The sequence below is a fragment of the Oncorhynchus clarkii genome, chromosome 2 (assembly GCF_045791955.1).
Source record: "Oncorhynchus clarkii lewisi isolate Uvic-CL-2024 chromosome 2, UVic_Ocla_1.0, whole genome shotgun sequence".
In the NCBI taxonomy this organism is placed as follows: domain Eukaryota; kingdom Metazoa; phylum Chordata; class Actinopteri; order Salmoniformes; family Salmonidae; genus Oncorhynchus; species Oncorhynchus clarkii.
In genome coordinates, this window is record NC_092148.1 from 75,875,553 (window position 1) to 75,902,185 (window position 26,633).

At 43.4% G+C, this 26,633-nt stretch overlaps 1 protein-coding gene across 8 annotated transcripts in view; it reads left to right on the plus strand.

Moving 5' to 3' along the window:
- Nucleotides 1-21,301, plus strand: part of LOC139373771 (PPFIA binding protein 1b) — a 62,766-nt gene extending 41,465 nt beyond the window's left edge. For 6 of the 8 annotated variants that reach the window (XM_071114757.1, XM_071114747.1, XM_071114766.1 and 3 more), the window contains 12 exons: nucleotides 5,921-6,098; nucleotides 11,416-11,575; nucleotides 12,021-12,158; nucleotides 12,572-12,722; nucleotides 13,191-13,302; nucleotides 13,534-13,622; nucleotides 14,081-14,203; nucleotides 14,462-14,587; nucleotides 14,798-14,986; nucleotides 15,174-15,338; nucleotides 15,703-15,768; nucleotides 19,914-21,301. In XM_071114757.1, the coding sequence (XP_070970858.1) occupies nucleotides 5,921-6,098; nucleotides 11,416-11,575; nucleotides 12,021-12,158; nucleotides 12,572-12,722; nucleotides 13,191-13,302; nucleotides 13,534-13,622; nucleotides 14,081-14,203; nucleotides 14,462-14,587; nucleotides 14,798-14,986; nucleotides 15,174-15,338; nucleotides 15,703-15,768; nucleotides 19,914-19,997 (1,581 nt within the window). In that variant the 3' untranslated portion in view covers nucleotides 19,998-21,301. The remainder of the gene's footprint in view (nucleotides 1-5,920; nucleotides 6,099-11,415; nucleotides 11,576-12,020; nucleotides 12,159-12,571; nucleotides 12,723-13,190; nucleotides 13,303-13,533; nucleotides 13,623-14,080; nucleotides 14,204-14,461; nucleotides 14,588-14,797; nucleotides 14,987-15,173; nucleotides 15,339-15,702; nucleotides 15,769-19,913) is intronic. The other 2 variants (XR_011627607.1, XR_011627608.1) reach the window with 1 other exon arrangement.
- The last annotated feature ends 5,332 nt before the right edge of the window (nucleotides 21,302-26,633 follow it).

Sequence of the window (26,633 nt, forward strand, 5' to 3'; positions counted from 1 at the left end):
AGGTAGTTTGCCCCCGGTGATGCGTTGTGCAGACCTCACTACCCTCTGGAGAGCCTTACGGTTGAGGGCGGAGCAGTTGCCGTACCAGGCGGTGATACAGCCCGCCAGGATGCTCTCGATTGTGCATCTGTAGAAGTTTGTGAGTGCTTTTGGTGACAAGCCAAATTTCTTCAGCCTCCTGAGGTTGAAGAGGCGCTGCTGCGCCTTCTTCACAATGCTGTCTGTGTGAGTGGACCAATTCAGTTTGTCTGTGATGTGTATGCCGAGGAACTTAACTTGCTACCCTCTCCACTACTGTTCCATCGATGTGGATAGGGGGGTGTTCCCTTTGCTGTTTCCTGAAGTCCACAATCATCTCCTTAGTTTTGTTGACGTTGAGTGTGAGGTTATTTTCCTGACACCACACTCCGAGGGCCCTCACCTCCTCCCTGTAGGCGGTCTCGTCGTTGTTGGTAATCAAGCCTACCACTGTTGTGTCGTCCGCAAACTTGATGATTGAGTTGGAGGCGTGCGTGGCCACGCAGTCGTGGGTGAACAGGGAGTACAGGAGAGGGCTCAGAACGCACCCTTGTGGGGCCCCAGTGTTGAGGATCAGCGGGGAGGAGATGTTGTTGCCTACCCTCACCACCTGGGGGCGGCCCGTCAGGAAGTCCAGTACCCAGTTGCACAGGGCGGGGTCGAGACCCAGGGTCTCGAGCTTGATGACGAGCTTGGAGGGTACTATGGTGTTGAATGCCGAGCTGTAGTCAATGAACAGCATTCTCACATAGGTATTCCTCTTGTCCAGATGGGTTAGGGCGGTGTGCAGTGTGGTTGAGATTGCATCGTCTGTGGACCTATTTGGGCGGTAAGCAAATTGGAGTGGGTCTAGGGTGTCAGGTAGGGTGGAGGTGATATGGTCCTTGACTAGTCTCTCAAAGCACTTCATGATGACGGAAGTGAGTGCTACGGGGCGGTAGTCGTTTAGCTCAGTTACCTTAGCTTTCTTGGGAACAGGAACAATGGTGGCCCTCTTGAAGCATGTGGGAACAGCAGACTGGTATAGGGATTGATTGAATATGTCCGTAAACACACCGGCCAGCTGGTCTGCGCATGCTCTGAGGGCGCGGCTGGGGATGCCGTCTGGGCCTGCAGCCTTGCGAGGGTTAACACGTTTAAATGTCTTACTCACCTCGGCTGCAGTGAAGGAGAGACCGCATGTTTTCGTTGCAGGCCGTGTCAGTGGCACTGTATTGTCCTCAAAGCGGGCAAAAAAGTTATTTAGTCTGCCTGGGAGCAGGACATCCTGGTCCGTGACTGGGCTGGATTTCTTCCTGTAGTCCGTGATTGACTGTAGACCCTGCCACATGCCTCTTGTGTCTGAGCCGTTGAATTGAGATTCTACTTTGTCTCTGTACGGACGCTTAGCTTGTTTGATAGCCTTGCGGAGGGAATAGCTGCACTGTTTGTATTCGGTCATGTTACCAGACACCTTGCCCTGATTAAAAGCAGTGGTTCGCGCTTTCAGTTTCACGCGAATGCTGCCATCAATCCATGGTTTCTGGTTAGGGAATGTTTTAATCGTTGCTATGGGAACGTCATCTTCAACGCACGTTCTAATGAACTCGCACACCGAATCAGCGTATTCGTCAATGTTGTTGTCTGACGCAATACGAAACATGTCCCAGTCCACGTGGTGGAAGCAGACTTGGAGTGTGGAGTCAGCTTGGTCGGACCAGCGTTGGACAGACCTCAGCGTGGGAGCCTCTTGTTTTAGTTTCTGTCTGTAGGCAGGGATCAACAAAATGGAGTCGTGGTCAGCTTTTCCGAAAGGGGGGCGGGGCAGGGCCTTATATGCGTCGCGGAAGTTAGAGTAACAATGATCCAAGGTCTTTCCACCCCTGGTTGCGCAATCGATATGCTGATAAAATTTAGGGAGTCTTGTTTTCAGATTAGCCTTGTTAAAATCCCCAGCTACAATGAATGCAGCCTCCGGATAAATGGTTTCCAGTTTGCAAAGAGTCAAATAAAGTTCATTCAGAGCCATCGATGTGTCTGCTTGGGGGGGGGATATATACGGCTGTGATTATAATCGAAGAGAATTCTCTTGGTAGATAATGCGGTCTACATTTGATTGTGAGGAATTCTAAATCAGGTGAACAGAAGGATTTGAGTTCCTGTATGTTTCTTTCATCACACCATGTCATAAGGCATACGCCCCCGCCCCTCTTCTTACCAGAAAGATGTTTGTTTCTGTCTGCGCGATGCGTGGAGAAACCCGTTGGCTGCACCGCCTCGGATAGCGTCTCTCCAGTGAGCCACGTTTCCGTGAAGCAAAGAACGTTACAGTCTCTGATGTCCCTCTGGAATGCTACCCTTGCTCGGATTTCATCAACCTTGTTGTCAAGAGACTGGACATTGGCAAGAAGAATGCTAGGGAGTGGTGCACGGTGTGCCCGTCTCCGGAGTCTGACCAGAAGACCGCCTCGTTTCCCTTTTTTTCTGAGTTGTTTTTTTGGGTCGCTGCATGGAATCCACTCCGTTGTCCTGTTTGTAAGGCAGAACGCAGGATTCGCGTCGCGAAAAACATATTCTTGGTCGTACTGATGGTGAGTTGACGCTGATCTTATATTCAGTAGTTCTTCTCGACTGTATGTAATGAAACCTAAGATGACCTGGGGTACTAATGTAAGAAATAACACGTAAAAAAACAAAAAACTGCATAGTTTCCTAGGAACGCGAAGCGAGGCGGCCATCTCTGTCGGCGCCGGAAGAGACTTGTCTCATCGCTACAACTCCCGTACAGGCTCGGGAGAGACGAAGGTTGAAAGTCATGCGTCCTCCGATACACAACCCAACCAAGCCGCACTGCTTCTTAACACAGCGCGCATCCAACCCGGAAGCCAGCCGCACCAATGTGTCGGAGGAAACACCGTGCACCTGGCAACCTTGGTTAGCGTGCACTGCGCCCGGCCCCCCACAGGAGTTGCTGGTGGGCGATGAGACAAGGATATCCCTACCGGTCAATCCCTCCCTAACCCGGACGGCGCTATGCCAATTGTGCGTCGCCCCACTGACCTCCCGGTCGCCTGGGCACGAACCCAGAGTCTCTGGTCCAGAGATTTCTGATGAATTCTAAAGTCCTCAGTGAATTTCACCACTAACACTCCATCTCATCATCTGTGGCAGATTACATTGGTGATGGACGAAAAGCCAACAGAGGAGAGTCTATTCTCTTTTTTGCTCATCTTCTCTTTATCATTCTTTATATTCTCTTCCTTTTTGTCTCTTCCGTCTTGTTAGAAAGCCTCCTGAAGGTTAGCATCCTCAGTAAGGCTAATGTTTATGAGTGTGTGTGTAGGGATGGACACGGGTACTGGAATGGACGACAAAGTTTGATCTTTAACGAGAGCTCACATTTTATTCAAATACTGTAAAACTATTTGGTGGAATGTGCTTTGTGGCAAGTGAAATGTTATTTGACCCTAGCCCATGCTTCCCACAGTTGGGTCAAGTTGGCTGGATGTCCTTCTTGATACACATAGGAAAATGTTGAGCATGAAACCCAGCAGCGCTGCAGTTCTTGACACAATCAAACCGGTGCACCTGGCACCAACTGCCATACCCCATTCAAAGTCACTTCAATCTTGTCTTGCCCATTCACCCTCTGAATGGCACACGTACACAATCCATGTCTCAAGGCTTAAAAATCCTTCTTTAACCTGTCTTCTCCCCTTCATCTACACTGATTGGAGTGGATTTAACATGTGACCTCAATAAGGGATCATAGCTTTCACCTGGTCAGTGTGTCATGGAAAGAGCAGGTGTTGCTAATGTTTTGGACACTGTGTAAATGCCTATAAAAACGTATATCTAAATGATGGGATACACACGCTACATTCCTTGCCAAATGACAACAGTTTTATCACATTCAAAATGGACTGGTTGATTGAAGTAGAAATATGTGTTCCAAAACGAGCTGCAGTTATGGAATAATTTTGTCCTGTCTATTTTCTGCTTAAGCTACTTTGCGAACTGCTAGTGATATTTAGAATTGACTAGCCTAGGCCCCTCAAACTCAATCAAATGAAATTTGATTTGAATTGAGTTTGAGGGGCCTAGGCTAGTCAATTCTAAATATCACTAGGTTTATAACCCACCTAAACATGGACAGGATCCACACGGAAAATATGCAAAAATATTAATTTGATCAAGACAGAGCGTATTTTCATCAGAATCATTAAGAATATGCATACTCCCCAAACATAAAATGGGTATCTTGGCTGGAAATAAGAGCGTCTTGTCTGCTAAATTAACAAAACAAGGCTATGCCATTGTACAGCCATAGGCTTCTTCAAGCTATCGCCACTACCTCATTTATTTCATTTTATTGTATTGAATATCCAAAACATACAATATACTTGCAGTGAAGCTGCTCAACTACTACATCATACCAGTCATCCAACAGACTCCCATTCAGAGTGACACACAGAAGCATCCAGGGTCAATGCCCTGCTCAAGGGCACGTCGACAGATCTACCACCAGGCCAAAAACGGGGACCCGAATCCGCCAATATTTCCCCTCCCCCCACAGTTCCCCAAGAGCCACCCCTCAACCATCCGGGACCCCTCCCACAGTCATCGCCCCCCCCCCCCAAGAAAAAAAATACAAATAATTTCATTCCCCACCCCCAGTGCACCAACAACTAAGAAAATGAACTAAAGAGAGAAAAAGACAAGACAGAAAACAATGCAAATAAACAAAGGACAACTAAAATCATAACAGCAAGGCCAACTGTATATGTTTGAGTGCATGCCTGGCACTATTTACATGTGTATGTGTGTATTTGAATGAGTGTGTGTGTATATGCATGTGTACAAACACCTGCACGGCATCAGCCTCAGGCAAATCGGCATTAGCTGCCTTTCATTATCATTCAAACTTTTTTACTATGTTTTATTTAGACTTTTTATTTTTTAGACTTTTATCTTTGACCATCATTCAATCCCCCGCCCAGCAACTCCTCTCCCACTTGTCTCCAATTCCACATCCCAACCCTCAGCTTCCCTCAGCCCATCCCACCCATCTCTGCTCATCTCCACTACTGAGGCTACTGCCTTTTGGAAGATTGTGTTCCACAATAACCAGTTGATATTACGGTTTCAATAAATTCATCTTAAATGGCACTTTCTTTTTTATTGACTGAATATACAGTATATGGGGCAATTAGGATGTGTTATCTGTAGTGGTTATGATAAATTAGGCATTGTTCCAATCTGTTGGGGCGGCAGGTAGCCTAGTGGTTAGAGCGTTGGACCAGTTACCGAAAGGTTGCAGGATCGAATCCCCGAGCTGACAAGGTACAAATCTGTTGTTTTTTGCCCCTGAATAAGGCAGTTATCCCACTGTTCCTAGGCCGTCATTGAAAATAAGAATTTGTTCATAACCGACTTGCCTAGTTAAATAAAAATATATACAAATGCGCAGAGAGAAATTCCATTGCGTGTTACAAATAAAATAAATAAATATTTATTAATTTGAGTACTTGAAATAAAGTACTTTTGAAACAGCAAAAAAAACATTTTTATTCCCATCCGTGTGTGTGTGTCACCTTGGTTTCGTTGCATGCGTTTGATTGCCTTTTATCACATTCAATTGAAATGTATGACTTTACACTTTAAGCCAACTCTGCACTGTATGGTATTTTCAAATCAAATTTCCCATAGATTGTTTTATATGTTACTGCATGTTTGATGTGACATGGTTCTGGCGTTGTGTGCACTGATTTGGCAGATAGCGGCTATTTTGAAGAATAATTTGACTTGCAATGATTGTCATGTGTTTGTTTCCTTAGTTGAATGCACTGATTGTAAGTTGCTCTGGATAAGAACGTCTGCTAAATGACGGAAATGTAAATGTGTCTTTTCTGCTACTGTTCAGAATAAGGCTGTGGAGGAGATCAGTAAGATCAGCGAGCGCCCGCCAAAGTCTCCCTCTTCGTCTCACCCCGTGACCACGGAGGATGACCGCTTCGGTAACAAGAAGGCTCGCTCCTCCTTCGGCCGGGGCTTCTTCAAGATCAAGGGAGGCAAGAGGACAGCCAGCACCCCTAACCTGGGTAAGAGATGGATGGCCTGGTGTGGGTGGATGAGCTCTGGGTCTCAGGTGGAAGCTTTGTGGTAACAGATCCCATATTCACAAAGCGTATCAGACCACGAGTGCTGATCTAGGATCAGGTACTCCCCGCCCGTATAATCTTATTCATTAAGATCTAGAAGGCCAAACTGATCCTAGTTTAGCACTCCTACTCTGAGATGCTTTATGAATTAGGCCCAGATACTGTATAACACTGCTACTCACTGGTTTCTGCCTGCTAACTCTGCTTCTTTAGTGTTCTTTTCACTTGTATTATGTGGTATCTTGTGCATTTTGACCAATTCATGTTAGGTATGATTAGATTTGTGAGATGGTTGTCTTTTTTTTTTTTATTCTTAAAGAAAATACACTTCATTACCAAAAGTATATGGACATCTGCTCTTCGAACATCTCATTCCAAAATCATGGGCATTAATATGGAGTTGGTCCCCCCTTTGCTGCTATAACAACATCCACTCTTCTAATAAGGCTTTCCACTAGATGTTGGAACATTGCTGTGGGGACTTGCTTCCATTCAGCCACAAGAGCATTAGTGTTGGGCACTGATGTTGGGCGTGTAGGCCTGGCTCAGTCTTTGTTCCAATTCAGTCGGCGTTTGATGGAGTTGAGGTCAGGGCTCTGTGCAGGCCAGTCAATTCTTCCACACCGATCTCAACAAACAATTTCTGTATGGACCTTTTTGTGCACGGGGGCATTGTCATGCTGAAACAGGAAAACTTCCCCAAACTGTTACCACAAAGTTGGAAGCACAGAATCATCTAGAATGTAATTGTATGCTATAGCATTAAGATTACCCTTCACTGGAACGAAGGAGCCAAAACCATTAAAAACAGCCCCAGACCATTATTCCTCCACCAAACTTCACAGTTGGCACTATCCATTAGGGCAGGTAGCATTCTCCTGGCATCCTCAATGTCCAGATTCGTCCGTCGGACTGACAGATGATGAAGCGTCATCACTCCAGAGAAAATCTATCCACCTCTCTTGAGTCCAATGGCGGCGAGCTTTACACCACTCCAGCCGAAGCTTGGCATTGCGCATGTGATCTTAGGCTTGTGTGCGGCTGCTCGGCCATGGAAACCCATTTCATGAAGCGCCCGACTAACAGTTATTGTGCTGACATTGCTTCCAGAGGCAGTTTGGAACTCGGTAGTGATTGTTGCAACCAAGGACAGACGTTTTTTACGCGCTTCAGGGGTCCTCTTCTGTGAGCTTGTGGCTTAGCGGCTGAGCCGTTGTTGCTCCTAGACATTTTCACTTCACAATAACAGCACTTCCAGTTGACCGGGACAGCTGTAGCAGGGCAGACATTTGACGAACTGACTTGTTGGAAAAGTGACATCTTATGACGGTACCACATTGAAAGTCATTGAGCTCCTCAGTAAGGCCATTCTACTGCCAATGGTTGTCTCTGGAGATTTTATGGCTTTGTGCTCGATTTGATACACCTGTCAGCAATGGGTGTAGCCAAATCCACTATTTTGAAGGGATGTCAACATACTTTTGTGTATATATATTTTTGGTGTTTCTGCCACGTAATTCAGACAGTAAGGAACTTAGAGGGGTAGACAGGCAAGTGAGAGAAATAGTGGAAATAGTGGAAACAGTGTCGTATGTGACGTGCTGACGTGCTTACCATTACAGCGCTGCACAGCCTTTTGGTTTATTCTGAAGTCTGAGTGGTTCTTAACAAAGAGCTTGGTTTTTCTATGCAGCTTTTAATGTTTTTTTGTTTTTTTATTTATGTTCTCCAAAACCACACCCATATTTAAAATACATACGAACACCATAATGACTAGTCCCAGAAACTTCTCCCGGTCTAATTATGAAAATTTAGCCTACAGTGTGTACGCTTTGGTTGTGTTATATATGTATATTATCTGTCTCCTCCTCCTACCGTTATACTGTGACTCTCCCCTGTTGTTTTTTCCCTTCGGTAACCTTTGAACTCTGTCTTGTTCCTCTCATGTCATGTCTGCTTTCTGTAAAACATTGTGTAGATCGCAGCCAGAGTGCGAGTGCGCCTATGCTAGGTACAGTATAATGTCCTCAGGGCAAGGCAGGGCAGCAGTATGGCCTCGCTGGGGGAATTACCACTACTGGATATGACCCTTGACCTCATAACATTCGCTCTGTCCCCTTCCTTCCCAAACCCTCTCAACCAGCTGTTGAATATCTACTTTAACCTAACTCACAAACGTTATGTGAGATAAACTGTCTTTTGTAATTTAATTTCATAAATCATGATTCTCCCCAGACTTAGTTAAAAAATGTACAATTTCTTTCTTTGTTGGGTGACCAACAAATATATGGAATATGAGTTGAAGGTGACTTCTACATATTCTTTAAGCATGCTGGTGTTGATAGAGATGTAAGGGTATATATATATACAGTGCCTTGCGAAAGTATTCGGCCCCCTTGAACTTTGCGACCTTTTGCCACATTTCAGGCTTCAAACATAAAGATATAAAACTGTATTTTTTTTGTGAAGAATCAACAACAAGTGGGACACAATCATGAAGTGGAATGACATTTATTGGATATTTCTAACTTTTTTAACAAATCAAAAACTGAAAAATTGGGCGTGCAAAATTATTCAGCCCCCTTAAGTTAATACTTTGTAGCGCCACCTTTTGCTGCGATTACAGCTGTAAGTCGCTTGGGGTATGTCTCTATCAGTTTTGCACATCGAGATACATTTTTTCCCATTCCTCCTTGCAAAACAGCTCGAGCTCAGTGAGGTTGGATGGAGAGCATTTGTGAACAGCAGTTTTCAGTTCTTTCCACAGATTCTCGATTGGATTCAGGTCTGGACTTTGACTTGGCCATTCTAACACCTGGATATGTTTATTTTTGAACCATTCCATTGTAGATTTTGCTTTATGTTTTGGATCATTGTCTTGTTGGAAGACAAATCTCCGTCCCAGTCTCAGGTCTTTTGCAGACTCCATCAGGTTTTCTTCCAGAATGGTCCTGTATTTGGCTCCATCCATCGTCCCATCAATTTTAACCATCTTCCCTGTCCCTGCTGAAGAAAAGCAGGCCCAAACCATGATGCTGCCACCACCATGTTTGACAGTGGGGATGGTGTGTTCAGCTGTGTTGCTTTTACGCCAAACATAACATTTTGCATTGTTGCCAAAAAGTTCAATTTTGGTTTCATCTGACCAGAGCACTTTCTTCCGCATGTTTTGTGTGTCTCCCAGGTGGCTTGTGGCAAACTTTAAACAGCACTTTTTATGGATATCTTTAAGAAATGGCTTTCTTCTTGCCACTCTTCCATAAAGACCAGATTTGTGCAATATACGACTGATTGTTGTCCTATGGACAGAGTCTCCCACCTCAGCTGTAGATCTCTGCTCCCATAACTTGGGAGTTCTCACATAGGTTTGAATTTCCACTCTAAACATTTGAAAAGAGGTTGATTTGATTTGATTTATGATTTGATTTACTTCCTCTCCGGCAACCATTAGCCCATGGCAAGGCATTATCGTTGCTGCTATTTTGGTATATAATTCTACAGTAGCTACAGTAGACATCCTCACATGCAACCACACCCATGTTACCAGCAATTGTTCAGAGGCAAACGGCTTTGCAACATGGCTGGATAACATCAAAGATCGGAGCCTTTTTTGTATATTTTGTTCTGTGTGTCGGCAAACTGCTTGTATATGCTCATTTCTATTTCTGTTCAAACTCCCCTCGCAACAAACCATATCCCGGTTTTATAACCAGATGTCATCTGCAGTGATGTTCCCTGATAGTCTTCATGAAGTACATTTCTTTATTTGAATGTTATGTTCTTCTGATGTTTTGGCTCTTATCGGTTGATATGCTGTTCACTATTCCTGAAAGCTAAATTCAACTCCAAATATTCAAATAACATTTTTCTTAAACCCACTAAACACAGTTAGATACTGATTATGTTGTGGTTTCCTAACTTAGACCACCTCACTCTCCCATGTATAAGTTGAGTTCAGTGAAGCGGTCATGCATGCCAGAGGCCTAGTGAGTCTCATTTAGGAATATGTGTGTGTGCATGAATTACACTCTTTAGCTCCCAGCTGTCTAAGGCACTCCATCTCCGTGATAGAGGCGTCAGTACAGACCCTGGTTCGATTCCGGGCTGTATCACAACTGGCCGTGATCGGTTGTGATACACAACCGGCCCTGATCGGTTGTGATGCACAATTGACCCAGCGTTGTCCGGGTTAGGGAAGGGTTTGACCTGGGAGTGGCCGTCATTGTAAAATAAGAATTTGTTCTTAACTGACTTGCCTAGTTAAATAAAGGTTCAATAAATAAACACTCTGTTCAAGATTTAGGATGCCTCCAATATCTCTTCAAGTATAATATTGACATTTGAATTGTATGCATGTTTTGCCTATACACCAGTGGACAACTAGTCTTTGACTGCAACTAAAATAAAATAACTCTTTAGTGCTTCAGGAGTCTCCACTCCATTGCATGCAGATATTAACAGATTCAAATCAAACTTTATTTGCCACGTGCTGAATACAACAAGTGTAGACCTTACTGTGAAATGCTTACTTACAAGCCCTTAACCAACAGTGCAGTTCAAGAAATAGTTAAGAAAATATTTACCAAATAAACTAAAGTAACACAATAAAATAACAATAATGAGGCTATATACAGGGGGCACCGGTACTGAGTCAGTGTGTGGGGGTACAGGTTAGTTGAGGTCATTTGTACATGTAGGTGGGGGTGAAGTGACTATGCATAGATAATAAAAAGTTAGTAGCATTGCCTGGGTATTAGTGTTATACCATCCCTATGATTTCTCTGTCTGGGAGTTGTGTGGCTGGCTATAGGGTGTTTCTGGGCCACAGCCTCTGGCCCTGAGATGCAGGGCATGGCTGCATCTGAAATGACATCTTACTCCCTACAGGTGAAGAATCTTTGACCGGTTTTTCACAGCAAAAAGTAATCCTGCAGCGACAGTTAATGTGGATTATAATGAATGGATATTTTTGTAGGGGTCGATACATTTTTATTTGGGGCAAATCAAGTCTAACATTTTAAAGTGAAAATTACACATTTAGAATCCTTTTTAAACCTACAAGTTTGCATTTCCTGCTGTGCAGAACATTTCCTACAACAAGAGGAAGATCAATTTAAGATCCTACACCTGATTTTATGTTGCACTACTTTTGACCAGAGCCAAAAGGATGCTATTTTGGATGCACCCCATGACTGTCACCATGGTGACATGGCGGTGCTGATGTCCTGTTGTCATTGCTGATGTCCTGTTTCTACAGCTGAGACAGAGCGAGAGGAGGGCACTGACCATCTGGACCTGGCCGGTCTACCCCAGAGGTCAGCCAACAGCGACAGCACCAACACACTGACCAGTGTGACCTCCACTACATCCCCTGAGTGCAAGAAGAAGTCCAAAGGAATCAAGGGGCTCTTTGGAAAGTAAGTGTTAAAGTTGTTTGGTACAGAACTCTTGATGACACTGTCCTGTAAGACATCAATATTGAGTTTTGGGTGCCTGGGTCATTTTCATTAGGCACCAAAACAGAAGGAAACTGACTGAAACGGGGAGGGAGTACTTGAACTTGTTCAATACAAAATGTTTTTTTTTTTTCTGTTGCAAAACATTTAGCTACGGTGTGCCTTAATGAATACAACCCTGGTTAATATTGATCTGATTTAAAACTCTGAATTAAGTCTTGACTAATCAAAAAACTAAGCTGGCAATATAAGGAAGAGAAACATGTTTTGTGTATTCTTTTATAATAAAAAAAATGTATGCTTTCAGCTATGCTAACCCCACCGCAACCATGGTACATTCGTTTGGAGTCATGACCAGACTTGAATTTAAATTATGTATTTGAATTTTTTGTAAAAACAAATTAAGGCTGAGGAGAAGTCAGTCCACCACGTTCAACCTGGATGACAACCTATCAGAGGCGGTCGAGTTCAAGAGAGGCGGCGTCCGAGCCACAGCAGGTCCCAGACTGGGCTGGTCCCGTGACCTACAGCGATTACCCAAGAAGTTAGTGTGCACTGTGATTTCACCTTGAATTAATGAGAAACAAGTTTTTGTGCTCAGTGCACTCTCGTTGAGCACTGAGAAACATAATGTGCGTCACTTGGCTTTCCTTTAGCTTTCTGTGTGGTGAAATACACAGAGGAAAAACAATGCTAGAAATGACTTTCTCTTACACTACTCTTATCCAATCATGTAGCCTGGTCCCAGATTTGTTGGTGATTTCTTGCCAACTCCTACAGGCATAGAGAGCCTAGCCAGATCTGGGACCAGGCTATGTGATGAAAAGGAAGTTGAATCTAAACTAGTCCGGTTTTGCGTCCTACCACGGTCAAGTCATTGTTAGAAGGCAATACTGTCTTCCTTTATGAACGGGTGACCCACTTTAAGCCAACATGTCCTCATTCTTTTGATCGTAGTGACCTGGACACCCCGTTTGCCCGCTGGTCCAAGGAGCAGGTGTGTGACTGGCTGCAGGAGCAGGGCCTAGGGCTCTACCTGAACATGGCCCGCGTGTGGATCTCTTCTGGACAGACTCTGCTGCAGGGCTCACAGCAGGACCTAGAGAGGGTGAGCACTGAGCAGGAGAGATTGTATCTCAATGAGACTAACCTGTATGAATAAAAACACTTGGACTCCGCAGTACAGCCAGATGTCATTTGTATGGATCCCCTATGAGGCAATTCGCCCCATTAGGGTTGTGGTTGACGCTACCGAGGTGTAAAACATTTATTGATGTATTCATTCTACTGTATGTTAAGGACCTTATATATGTGTCAAATAATCCTGTAAGGGATGGGTTCAAATAATTCTGTAAGGGATGGGTCACTCTGGGTGACTTTACACATAAATGAAAATATTATTCATTCAGCACTTTATGGTTAACCTAGGCACTGCCTCTCTTTATTCTCTGGCCAAAAATACTGTACTCTATGACCGGAGAAAGTGGATGGAACTAATCCTCTGTTCTGTCCTGGGGGTGTGGCTCTGGGTGGTTGTTGTGTGTGTGTGTGTGTGTTTGTTTGTTTGTTTGTTTAGGAGCTGGGCATTAAACACCCGCTGCACAGGAAGAAGCTCCAACTGGCCCTGCAGGCCCTGGGCTCTGAGGAGGATGACAACAAGGGCAAACTGGACTACAACTGGGTGACCAGTGAGTGAATGAATGCCAGTATGGGAGTCATGGTTAATACTGGGGTTTTACTATGCTTAACATCTCATGTTGTCAATTATATGGTGGGCGTTTCAAATTAATTGGAATCCAATTAACAAGTCCTGAATTTGATGAATTCGAGATGTACGTTTTGATTATTTGATTTCTAATGTGGAAATTGACTGGCAGTTTGACACATCCCCCCTCTCTCTCCCTCATCTCCTCCCATAGGGTGGCTGGATGACATTGGCCTGCCTCAGTATAAGACCCAGTTTGATGAGGGGAGGGTGGACGGCCGCATGCTACACTACATGACAGTAGTGAGTGTCGAAGAGATAGACACGCACACACTGACACTCCTGTCCTCAGGCCATGCATGGATAGGCCTGATCAGATTCAGAGCCACAGATTGAGATACTGTATGGCTCTAGGCCTAATGATCACACTGCCAGTTCACATTAAGCTGAACAGACTGTACAGCATGGACTACAGAGTATGATTAGTAACACTGGAGGCCTAGTCTCACCGTCTGTGGATGCAATGACTACACAATGGCTTGAAACAAGACGGCAAAAACAAACACTAGCCATATACCACACTACTATTAGTACAATCAAATAGAATCTCATCAGATTGTTGGACCTTACCTGCTGGGAAATAGTTTTTTCTTTGCACAATGGTAAAATCCTCACTAACTCAATGTAGGAGTCCTCCTGCTAACTATTTCCATCTGACCTGACATTCTTTTTAACATTCTTGCACCTGTGTCCTCTGTCAGGATGACCTGCTATCTCTGAAGGTGGGCAGTGTGCTCCACCACCTCAGCATCAAGAGAGCCATTCAGGTGCTGCGCCTCAACAACTACGAGCCCAACTGCCTGCGCCGACGGCCCTCTGACGAGGTAGGTCCACCGGTTGTTTTCAGTAGTCCCCAAATAGAAGAAAACGGGCACCTTTTTGCTTTCTGTTGCAAATGTTTTAAATAGTTTTCCGGTGTGTGCCCTAATGAAGACAACCCTGGTTCCAGGAATACATGAACACTAGTCACTTTTTGTTATGTACTTCTTCAAGCTAAACAAATATTTAACAAATATTGGCATACAATCATTTGGTCTGTTGATAAACACATTATTTTCTCACTCTGTCTCCTGATTCGTCAGAACAACATCACGCCAGCAGAGATCTCCCAGTGGACCAATCACAGAGTGATGGAGTGGCTGAGATCAGTGGACCTGGCGGAGTATGCCCCCAACCTGAGGGGCAGCGGCGTTCACGGGGGACTCATGGTGAGAGAGAATTATCAGAGGTCTGTGATCAGGTTTAATGTGGCCCACAGTGGTCTTGGTAAAATAAGACCAATGTTTTTTGTTGTTTTTGAAAAATTACTAAATGCCTAAAACCAGTTGGCGACAACATAGAAATGACAATGGGGTTTATCTTAGAATGGGATGCGTCTCAACCTAGCTCACATCTCATAATGTTCCCTCTTCCCCCAGGTGCTGGAGCCACGGTTCAACGTGGAGACTATGGCCCTGCTGCTGAACATTCCCCCCAACAAGACCCTGCTGCGGAGGCATCTGGCCACCCACTTCAACCTGCTGGTGGGCTCTGAGGCCCAGGGGCTCAAACAGGATTGTCTGGAGAATCCCAACTACACCCTGCTCACCGCCACCGCCAAGGTCAAGGTAGGGGTCAAAAGTAATGCACAATATAGGGAATAGGGCGCATTTTGGATGCAACCATGGTTTTTGGTAAGGAGTGATGAAGACGTGTGTTTGGGTGTGGTAAGATTGTTTTCATGTGTTTGACACTGGTTTTGGTTATGAGCTGTGGTCTCAATTTATAATCATTTGAGAAATCTGTTCCCACCAGCCGAGGAAGATGTCGTTCGGGAGCTTCGGCAGCCTGAGGAAGAAGAGGCAGGATGACAGTGAGGAGTATGTCTGCCCCATGGACGTGGAGATGCCAAAGGGACGTAGCTTCCAGAAAGGCTATGAGCTTCAGCTCTACGAGGACGACATTGACCGGCTAGAGCAGGTAAACTTTTTAGTCGGGTCTTAAGTCTGTTTGTGCTGTCTTGCCAACTCCTATGGTCGTTGTCAGACCAAGCATTTTGGCAAAGCATTTCTCTGTAAAGGTTGCATGGTGCTCAGTAATCACTTAATAAGTTCTCCAAGTAATTAGTAAGTCATCTCATCAATACTAAGATTCAACCTCCACCTTTTAGATTGTTCTCTCCTCAATGTTTCCAGTCTGCCTGTATTACATACAGACCTTTTTGGTCGTTCACTGCCGTAACAGGAGATGGCAGCACTGCCTAGTTTCTATATTCGCTCAGAGCAGCTGCACAGACAGGTCTTCTTAGTAATGGTGTTGTGTCAAACCATATCTGTTATTGCAGATGGAGGACTCAGAGGGAACTGTGAGGCAGATAGGAGCTTTCTCCGAGGGCATCCAAAACTTGACGGTAAGAAGGAATCTTTTATTTTTTTCTGTTTTAATTGTGCTTAAGTGTTATGTTGATATGGTTTGTGGATAACAATATTTAGGGTATAAGCGCTACAGTGCCTTCAGGAAGTATTCATACCACTTGATGTATTACAAAAAAATGTACAGCCTGAATTCAAAATTGGTGACATTTTTTTTTTCATCTACAGTGACACTACCCCATAAGGCCAAAGTGAAAACATGTTTTTATTTTAGCAAATGTATTGAAAATGAAATCAAGATTTCTCATTTACATAAGTATTCACACCCCTATGCTTTGACATTCCAAATTGAGCTCCTGTGCATCTGTTGTCTTTTGATCATCGTTAAGATGTCACGAGAACTTGGTTGGAGTCCACCTGTGGCCAATTCAGTTGTTTGGACATGATTTAGAAAGAAACACCTTTCTAGAAAAGGTCCCAAAGTTGTCAGAGCAGAAACTATACCATGAAGTCCAAGGAACTAGAATTGTGATGAAGCATATTTCATTTTCAATACATTTGCAAACATTAAAAAATATATATATTGTTTAATTGTCATTATTGAGTATTGTGTGTAAATAGGTGAGCTAAAAGCATCTATTAAATCAATTTTAAATTGTGGAATAAGTCTAGGCGTATGAATACTTTCTGAAGGCACGGTATAAATATATAAGGGATTTGTGACATAAATATAGGTTCTAGAGGTCGACCGATTATGATTTTTCAACGCTGATACCGATTATTGGAGGACCAAAAAGAGCCGATACCGATTAATCGGCCTCTTTTTTATTTATTTGTAATAATGACAATTGCAATAATACTGAATGAACACTTATTTTAACTTAGTATAATACATCAATAAAAATCAATTTAGCCTCAAATAAATAATGAAACATGTTCAATTTGGTTTAAATCATTCAAAAACAAAGTGTTGGAGAAGTAAAAGTGCAATATGTGCCATGTAAAAAAAGCTAACGTTTGAGTTCCTTGCTCAGAACATGAGAACATATGAAAGTTGGTGGTTACTTTTAACATGAGACTTCAATATTCCAAGGTAAGAGGTTTTATGTTGTAATTAATATAGTATTTATAGAACTATTTCTCTCTTTCATTCGTATATCATACAGTGGGGCAAAAAAGTATTTAGTCAGCCACCAATTGTGCAAGTTCTCCCACTTAAAAAGATGAGAGGCCTGTAATTTTCATCATAGGTACACTTCAACTATGACAGACAAAATTAGGATAAAAAATCCTGAAAATCACATTGTAGGATTTTTAATGAATTTATTTGCAAATTATGGTGGAAAATAAGTATTTGGTCACCTACAAACAAGCAAGATTTCTGGCTCTCACAGACCTGTAACTTCTTCTTTAAGAGGCTCCTCTGTCCTCCACTCGTTACCTGTATTAATGGCACCTGTTTGAACTTGTTATCAGTATAAAAGACACCTGTCCAGTACCTCAAACAGTCACACTCCAAACTCCACTATGGCCAAGACCAAAGAGCTGACAAAGGACATTAGAAACAAAATTGTAGACCTGCACCAGGCTGGGAAGACTGAATCTGCAATAGGTAAGCAGCTCGATTTGAAGAAATCAACTGTGGGAGCAATTATTAGGAAATGGAAGACATACAAGACCACTGATAATTTCCCTTGATCTGGGGCTCCATGCAAGATCTCACCTCGTGGGGTCAAAATGATCACAAGAACGGTGAGCAAAAATCCCAGAACCACACGGGGAGACCTAGTGAATGACCTGCAGAGAGCTGGGACCAAAGTAACAAAGCCTACCATCAGTAACACACTACGCCGCCAGGGACTCGATTCCTGCAGTGCCAGACGTGTCCCCCTGCTTAAGCCAGTACATGTCCAGGCCCGTCTGAAGTTTGCTAGAGAGCATTTGGATGATCCAGAAGAAGATTGGGAGAATGTCATATGGTCAGATGAAACCAAAATATAACTTTTTGGTAAAACCTCAACTCGTCGTGTTTGGAGGACAAAGGATGCTGAGTTGCATCCAAAGAACACCATACCTACTGTGACGCATGGGGGTGGAAACATCATGCTTTTGGGTTTGTTTTTCTGCAAAGGGACCAGGACGACTGATCCGTGTAAAGCAAAGAATGAATGGGGCCATGTATCATGAGATTTTGAGTGAAAACCTCCTTCCATCAGCAAGGGCATTGAAGATGAAACGTGGCTGGGTCTTTCAGCATGACACTGATCCCAAACACACCGCCCGGGCAACAAAGGAGTGGCTTTGTAAGAATCATTTCAAGGTCCTGGAGTGGCCTAGCCAGTCTCCAGATCTCAACCCCATAGAAAATCTTTGGAGGGAGTTGAAAATCCATGTTGCCCAGCAACAGCCCCAAAACATCACCGCTCTAGAGGAGATCTGCATGGAGGAATGGGCCAAAATACCAGCAACAGTGTGTGAAAACCTTGTGAAGACTTACAGAAAACGTTTCACCTCTGTCATTGCCAAAAAAGGGTATATAACAAAGTATTGAGATAAACTTTTGTTATTGACCAAATACTTATTTTCCACCATAATTTGCAAATAAATTCATTAAAAATCCTACAATGTGATTTTCTGGATTTTTTTTCCCTCATTTTGTCTGTCATAGTTGAAGTGTACCTATGATGAAAATTATAGGCCTCATCTTTTTAAGTGGGAGAACTTGCACAATTGGTGGCTGACTAAATACTTTTTTGCCCCACTGTATATATATATATATATATATATATATATATATATCATATACCTTCTTATAGGCACTATAGTATTGCCAGTGTAACAGTATAGCTTCCGTCCCTCTCCTCGCCCATACCTGGGCTCGAACCAGGAACACATTGACAACAGCCACACTCGAAGCAGCGTTACCCATTGCTCCACAAAAGCCGCGGCCCTTGCAGGGGAATAACTAGTCCAAGTCTCAGAGCGAGTGACGTTTGGAACGCTATTAGTGTGCACCCCGCTAACTAGCTAGCCATTTCACATCGGTTACACCAGCCATTAGGCTGATAGGCTTGAAGTCATAAACAGCGCTGTGCTTGCGAAGAGCTGCTGGCAAAACGCATGAAAGTGCTGTTTGAATGAATGCTTACGAGCCTGCTGCTGCCTACCACCACTCAGTCAGACTGCTCTATCAAATCATAGACTTAATTATAACATAACACACAGAAATACGAGGCTTTGGTAATTTAATATGGTCGAATCCGGAAACTATAATTTCGAAAACAAAACGTTTATTATTTCAGTGAAATACGGAACCGTTCGGTATTTTATCTAACGGGTGGCATCCCTAAGTCTAAATATTCTTGTTACATTGCACAACCTTGAACGTTATGTCATAATTACGTAAAATTCTGGCAAATTAGTTTGCAATGAGCCAAGCTGCCCAAACTGTTGCATATACCCTGACTCTGCGTGCAATGAACGCAAGAGAAGTGACACAATTTCACCTGGTTAATATTGCCTGCTAACCTGGATTTCTTTTAGCTAAATATGCAGGTTTAAAAATATATACTTCTGTGTATTGATTTTAAGAAAGGCATTGGTGTTTATGGTTAGGTACAGTCGTCCAACGATTGTGCTTTTTTTCACAAATGCACTTTTGTTAAATCATCCCCCAGCGTTGCATCGTTTATATGCAACGCAGGACACGCTAGATAAACTAGTAATCTCATCAACCGTGTGTAGTTATGTAACTAGTGATTATGATTGTTTTTTATAAGATAAGTTTAATGCTAGCTAGCAACTTACCTTGGCTTCTACTGCATTTGCGTAACAGGCATGCTCCTCGTGGAGTGCAATGAGAGGCAGGTGGTTAGAGCGTTGGACTAGTTAACTGTAAGGTTGCAAGATTGGATCCCCGAGCTGACAAGGTGAAAATCTGTCGTTCTGCCCCTGAACAAGGCAGTTAACCCACCGTTCCTAGGCCGTCATTGAAAATAAGAATGTGTTCTTAACTGACTTGCCTAGTTAAATAAAGGTATTTAAAAAAAATCTGATTGTTATGAAAACTTGAAATCGGCCCTAATCAATCGGCCATTCCGATTAATCGGTCGACCTCTAAGTTCTTACATTTCTTCTCCAGTATTAATTTCTTATTTCATGCATTGTGTCCCTGTGTTTCCAGAGCATGCTGAAAGACGATGAATTTTTCAAGGAGATCTCCAACTCACCCAACCCCAGCATAACAGATGACGATTCCAACATGTGACGCTGACCGTCGCCATGTGACCCTGTTCCCTAGTGTTGTTGTGAACGAAACAGTCTCCACTAGCAGACCAGGATTCAAATACTATTTGAAATCATTTCAAATACTTCAGCTGTGCTTGGTTGAGCTTGCCTGTTGGAATACAATGGGAATAGAAAAGTCTGCCCATCTAGCACTCCAGGCAGGCTAAAGCAAACGCTCAACAGATTTCAACCCGGGTCCTCCACTAGCACACACTCCAGACTCCACCGTAACCCCTACAACCCTCACAGAGCAAGCACCAGATCTCCTTTTAGTATTTTTAGATGAGGTATAAAAAAATCTAGATTTTAAAGAAATACAAGACCATGTCTGATGTCATGTGAACTGACACACTCCTCTGTTTTTGTAAGTTGCCAATCCATTTTAACTGACCTATTGGGAGAGGATGTATTTCAAAGCAATACGCCACCATAGTTTGCCTACCAGCTGGATACTGGAGACATTTGTAATCCTTGTTTGTATACTGGCCATCTTTCTGTGGAATTAAGTATTAATATCAATATCTGATACACTTTTTTTTACAGTAAGATGTACTATAGGACTATTGCAAAATCTAATATATCATTTTAAAGAATATTTTTTTTTTGAACGAAGTTACTGTCGACAGAAAAATAACGGTATAATGCTGTGCAGATTTGCCCAAGTTAAGTGGTATGCCCCAAAACAGTTGATATGGTTTATGCAGAAAACCAGACTATTAGCTGCATCATTACTATACTTTCAACATATCGCGCCATATCCTAGACACTCCCAGTAATGGTGTTTCTTTGCATGCATTGGCACCAATACCGTACTGTATGCATTTTAGTACAATACACAGTTCAATGCATTTGATTCCTGTTAAGTGTCATCATTGCATGTTATTGAAGCCTTTCTTGTAGCCAAAATGTTGTACACCTGCCAACAGAAGACAGACTTTGTTTTATCATTGTACTGAGAACTATTCTTAAAAATTGCCAAATAGCATAGTTATTTTCCAAGTATTGTAGCTAGCCTGGGTGCCTGTCTGTTTCTGCTCTCTTGCCAACTCCTAATGGAATTGTCATGCCAAACATATTGTTTGGAGTGACAAGGAGTTGACAGAGTAGAAAGTGACTGGCACCCAGGCTACGTTGTAGCATGTTGAGAGAGATGAAGTAATGCAAGAATGTCTCAAAAGCAAAGATACTATTATGGAACGCCCTAACCACATGAGAAGAAAGTGTATACTGTGTACTGGTTGAGGTTTTACCCATTTCTAGGGTTAATAAAGTAATTTAAACCAAGTGATGTCTTTCAATGCTCAGGTAGGAGGCTTGGAAATGTAGAACATAAAGTGTGTGGGTCAATTTTGCTCCGCAGTGCAGATTCAATACCATTTAAAAGCATCCATGTTCGTACAGACCCATTTTTTTGTCAACACGTACAGACCCATATTTTTGTCAACACGTACAGACCCATATTTTTGTCAACACGTACAGACCCATATTTTTGTCAACACGTACAGACCCATATTTTTGTCAACACGTACAGACCCATATTTTTGTCAACACGTACAGACCCATATTTTTGTCAACACGTACAGACCCATATTTTTGTCAACACGTACAGACCCATATTTTTGTCAACACGTACAGACCCATATTTTTGTTAGTAGTTGCCCAAATTGAACAACTGTGTACACTGTATCCTACCCATTGTGTGCACTTTAAATTAAAGGTTTGACAAGCTATTATTTGCAGCATGATGAACATGAACACGCATTAAAAATAAAATGCATTAGGGGCAGGAGCATTGCTCCTCCAGTTCTGTTCAGGCAGAAGTAAAGTATGCTATTCATGTGAAACCATAACTGAGCCACCTCATTCACAGCTGGCTGCTATTGATGTAGTCTGAACAATGTGTTTTGCATGGAAATCCTCTTGATCTTCCAGCATGATATATTGGTGCTGAGCTGAACCTTGGATAATACTGTGACTCCATAATGAAGGAATGACTAGAGGTTTCATTGAAGGAAAATAACACAACTCATCTAAGAGTCTTGTAAATGGTTTTAGCATTTTTGATTGTCTTTAAAATTTTGTCTCTGATGGGGGAACACTTTTTCATTAGCTCTACAGTCGTGGCCAAAAGTTTTGAGAATGACACAAATATTACATTTGCCTCAGTTTGTATGATGGCAATTTGCATATACTCCAGAATGTTATGAAGAGTGATCAGATGAATTGCAATTAATTGCAAAGTCCCCCTTTGCCTTGCAAATTAACTGAATCCCCAAAAAACATTTCCACTGCATTTCAGCTCTGCCGCAAAAGGACCAGATGACATCGTGTCAGTGATTCTCTAGTTAACACAGGTGTGAGTGTTGACGAGGACAAGGCTGGAGATCACTCTGTCATGCTGATTGAGTTCGAATAACAGACTGGAAGCTTCAAAAGGAGGGTGGTGCTTGGAATCATTGTTCTTCCTCTGTCAACCATGGTTACCTGCAAACACGTGCCGTCATCATTGCTTTGCACAAAAAGGGCTTCACAGGCAAGGATATTGCTGCCAGTAAGATTACACCTAAATCAACCATTTATCGGATCATCAAGAACTTCAAGGAGAGCGGTTCAATTGTTGTGAAGAAGGCTTCAGGGCGCCCAAGAAAGTCCAGCAAGAGCCAGGACCGTCTCCTAAAGTTGATTCAGCTGCAGGATACAGTACAGAGCTTGCTCAGGAATGGCAGCAGGCAGGTGTGAGTGCATCTGCACACACAGTGAGGTGATGACTTTTGGAGGATGGCCTGGTGTCAAGAAGGGCAGCAAAGAAGCCACTTCTCTCCAGGAAAAACATCAGGGACAGACTGATATCCTGCAAAAGGTACAGGGATTGGAGTGCTGAAGACTGGGGTAAAGTCATTTTCTCTGATGAATCCCCTTTCCGATTGTTTGGGGCATCCGGAAAAAAGCTGGTCCGGAGAAGACAAGGCGAGCGCTACCATCAGTCCTGTGTCATGCCAACAGTAAAGCATCCTGAGACCATTCATGTGGGGTTGCTTCACAGCCAAGGGAGTGGGCTCACTCACAATTTTGCCTAAGAACACAGCCATGAATAAAGAATGGTACCAACACATCCTGCGAGAGTAACTTCTCCCAACCATCCAGGAACAGTTTGGTGATGCACAATGCCTTTTCCAGCATGATGGAGCACCTTGTCATAAGGCAAAAGTGATAACTAAGTGGCTCGGGGAACAAAACATCAATATTTTGGGTCCATGGCCAGGAAACTCCCCAGACTTTAATCCCATTGAATTTGTGGTCAATCCTCAAGAGGCAGGTGGACAAACAAAAACACACAAATTCTGACAAACTCCAAGCATTGATTATGCAAGAATGGGCTGCCATCAGTCGGGATGTGGCCCAGAAGTTAATTGACAGCATGCCAGTGCGGATTGCAGAGGTCTTGAAAAAGAAGGGTCAACACTGCAAATATTGACTCTTTGCATCAACTTCATGTAATTGTCAATAAAAGCCACTGACACTTGTGAAATGCTTGCAATTATACTTCAATATTCCATAGTAACATCTGACAAAAATATCTAAAGACACAAGCAGCAAACTTTGTGGAAATTAATATTTGTGTCTTCTCAAAACTTTTGGCCACGACTGTGGACTAAAAATGTTTGCTCTAGGTTAAATTTGAGATTTGAGTAGAATAGGTTGATGATTGCTACCAACATGGGCCTGGGAAACTCAGGGAGCTGGCTGAGGAGATCCTGAGGCAGAGGGACATCAAGTCTGAGGTCTTGTCCCGGGCATCTCTCTATGTAGCCGGCCAGTTGAGGAACTCCCTGGATTTCCAGGAACCCCAGAACCAGCTACAACCCAGCCTGGGCACCCCCAATGACATCTTCCTGGTCCAGTTCATATTTTCCTTTATAGAGCAGGGTCTCTACAACTGTATTGTCACCAGCAAGATGACCATAACAGCAGAGCCTGTTGCTGGGGGTGGACTGGCTCTGGGGCCTGATGGGGTGGGGGGATCCTTTTATTTTATTTTTATTTCACCTTTATTTAACCAGGTAGGCCAGTTGAGAACAAGTTCTCATTTACAACTGCAACCTGGCCAGGAAAAAGCAAAGCAGGGAGACAACAACAACACAGAGTTACACATGGGATAAACAAACGTACAGTCAATAACACAATAGAACAATCTATGTACAGTGTGTGCAAATGTAGAAGATTAGGGTAATAAATAGGCCATAGAAGTGACATAATTACAATTTAGCATTAACACTGGAGTGATAGATGTACAGATGATGATGTGCAAGTAGAGCTACTGGGGTGCAAAGTAGCAAGAACATAAATGATATGGGGATGAGGTAGTTGGGTGTGCTATTTACAGATTGATTGTGTACAGGTTCAGTGATCAGTAAGCTGCTCTGACAGCTGATGCTTAAAGTTAGAGAGGGAGATATAAGAGTCCAGCTTCAGAGATTTTTACAATTCATTCCAGTCATTGGCAGCAGAGAACTGAAAGGAAAGGTGGCAAAAGGAAGTGTTGGCTTTGGGGATGACCAGTGAAATATACCTGCTGGAGGGTGTGCTACTGGTGGGTGTTGCTATGGTGACCAGTGAGCTAAGGCGGGGCTTTACCTTGCAAAGACTTATAGATGACCTGGAGCCAGTGGGTTTGGCAACGAATATGTAGCAATGGCCAGCCAACGAGAGCATACAGGTCACAGTGGTGTGTATTATATGGGGCTTTGGTGACAAAACGGATGGCACTGTGATAGACTATATCCAATTTGCTGTGTAGAGTGTTGGAGGCTACTTTGTAAATGACATTGCCGAAGTCAAGGATCGGTAGGATAGTCAGTTTTACGAGGGTAGTTTGGCAGCATGAGTGAAGGAGACTTTGTTGCGAAATAGGAAGCCAATTCTTGATTTAATTTTGGATTGGAGATGTTTAATGTGAGTCTGGAAGGAGAGTTTACAGTCTAACCAGACACCTAAGTATTTGTAGTTGTCCACATATTCTAAGTCAGAACTGTCCAGAGTAGTGATGCTAGTTGGGCGGGTGGGTGCGGGCAGCAATCGGAAGAAAAGCATGCATTTAGTTTTACATGCTCTTAAAAGCAGTTTGAGGCCACGGAAGGAGTGTTGTATACAATTGAAGCTCGTTTGGAGGTTTGTTAGCACAGTGTCCAAAGAAAGAACAGATGTATACAGAATGGTGTCATCTGCATAGAGGTGGATCAGAGAATCACCGGCAGCAATATCGACATCATTGATATATACAGAGAAAAGAGTCGGTCTGAGAATTGAACCCTGTGGCACCCCCATAGAGACTACCAGAGGCCCGGACAACAGGCCCTCCGATTTGACACACTGAACTCTATCTGAGTAGTAGTTGGTGAACCAGGCAAGGCAGTCATTTGAGAAAACAAGGCTGTTGAGTCTGCCGATAAGAATGTGATGATTGACAGTCGAAAGTATTGGCCAGGTCAATGAAGACGGCTGCGCAGTACTGTCTTTATCGAAAGTGGTAATGATCTCGTTTAGGACCTTGAGCGTGGCTGAGGTGCACCCGTGAACAGCTCGGAAACCAGATTGCATAGTGGAGAAGGTACGGTGGGATTCGAAATGGTTGGTGATCTGTTTGTTCCCTTGGCTTTCAAAGATTTTAGAAAGGCAGGGCAGGATGGATATAGGTCTATAACAGTTTGGGTCTAGAGTGTCTCCCCCTTTAAAGAGGGGGATGACCGTGGCTGCTTTCCAATCTTTGGGGATCTCAGACGATACAAAAGAGAGGTTGAACAGGCTAGTAATAGGGGTTGTAAATATTTTGGGTGATCATTTTAGAAAGAGAGGGTCCAGATTGTCTAGCCCAGCTGATTTGTAGGGATCCAGATTTTGGAGCTCTTTCAGAACATCAGCTGTCTGGATTTGGGTGAAGGAGAAGCGAAGGGGGCTTGGGCAAAGTGCTGCAGGGGGTGCAGAGCTGTTGGCCGGGGTAGGGGTAGAAAAATGCTTATTGAAATTATCGATAATCGTAGATTTATCGGTGGTGACATTGTTTCCTAGCCTTAGTGCAGTGGGCAGCTGGGAGGAGGTGCTCTTATTCTCCATGGACTTTACAGTGTCCCAAAACCTTTTGGAATTAGTGTTACAGGATGCACATTTCTGTTTCCTAACTGACTGTGTATATTGGTTTCTGACTTCCCTGAAAAGTTGCATAACGCAGGGGCTATTCGATGCTAATGCAGAACGCCACAGGATGTTGTTGTGCTGTTCAAGGGCAGTCAAGTCTGGGGGGATCCAAGGGCTATATCTGTTCTTAGTTCTACGGTTTTTGAAAGGGGCATGCTTATTTAAGATGGTGAGGAAAGCACTCTTAAAGGGCATCCAGTCATCCTCTACTGACGGGATGAGGTCAATATCCTTCCAGGTTACCCGGGCCAGGTCGATTAGAAAGGCCTGCTCGCTGAAGTGTTTTAGGGAGTGTTTGACAGTGATGAGGGGTGGTTGTTTGACCGGGGACCCATTACAGACACAGGCAATAAGGTAGTGATCGCTGAGATCCTGGTTGAAGACAGCAGAAGTGTATTTAGAGAGCAAGTTGGTCAGAATGATA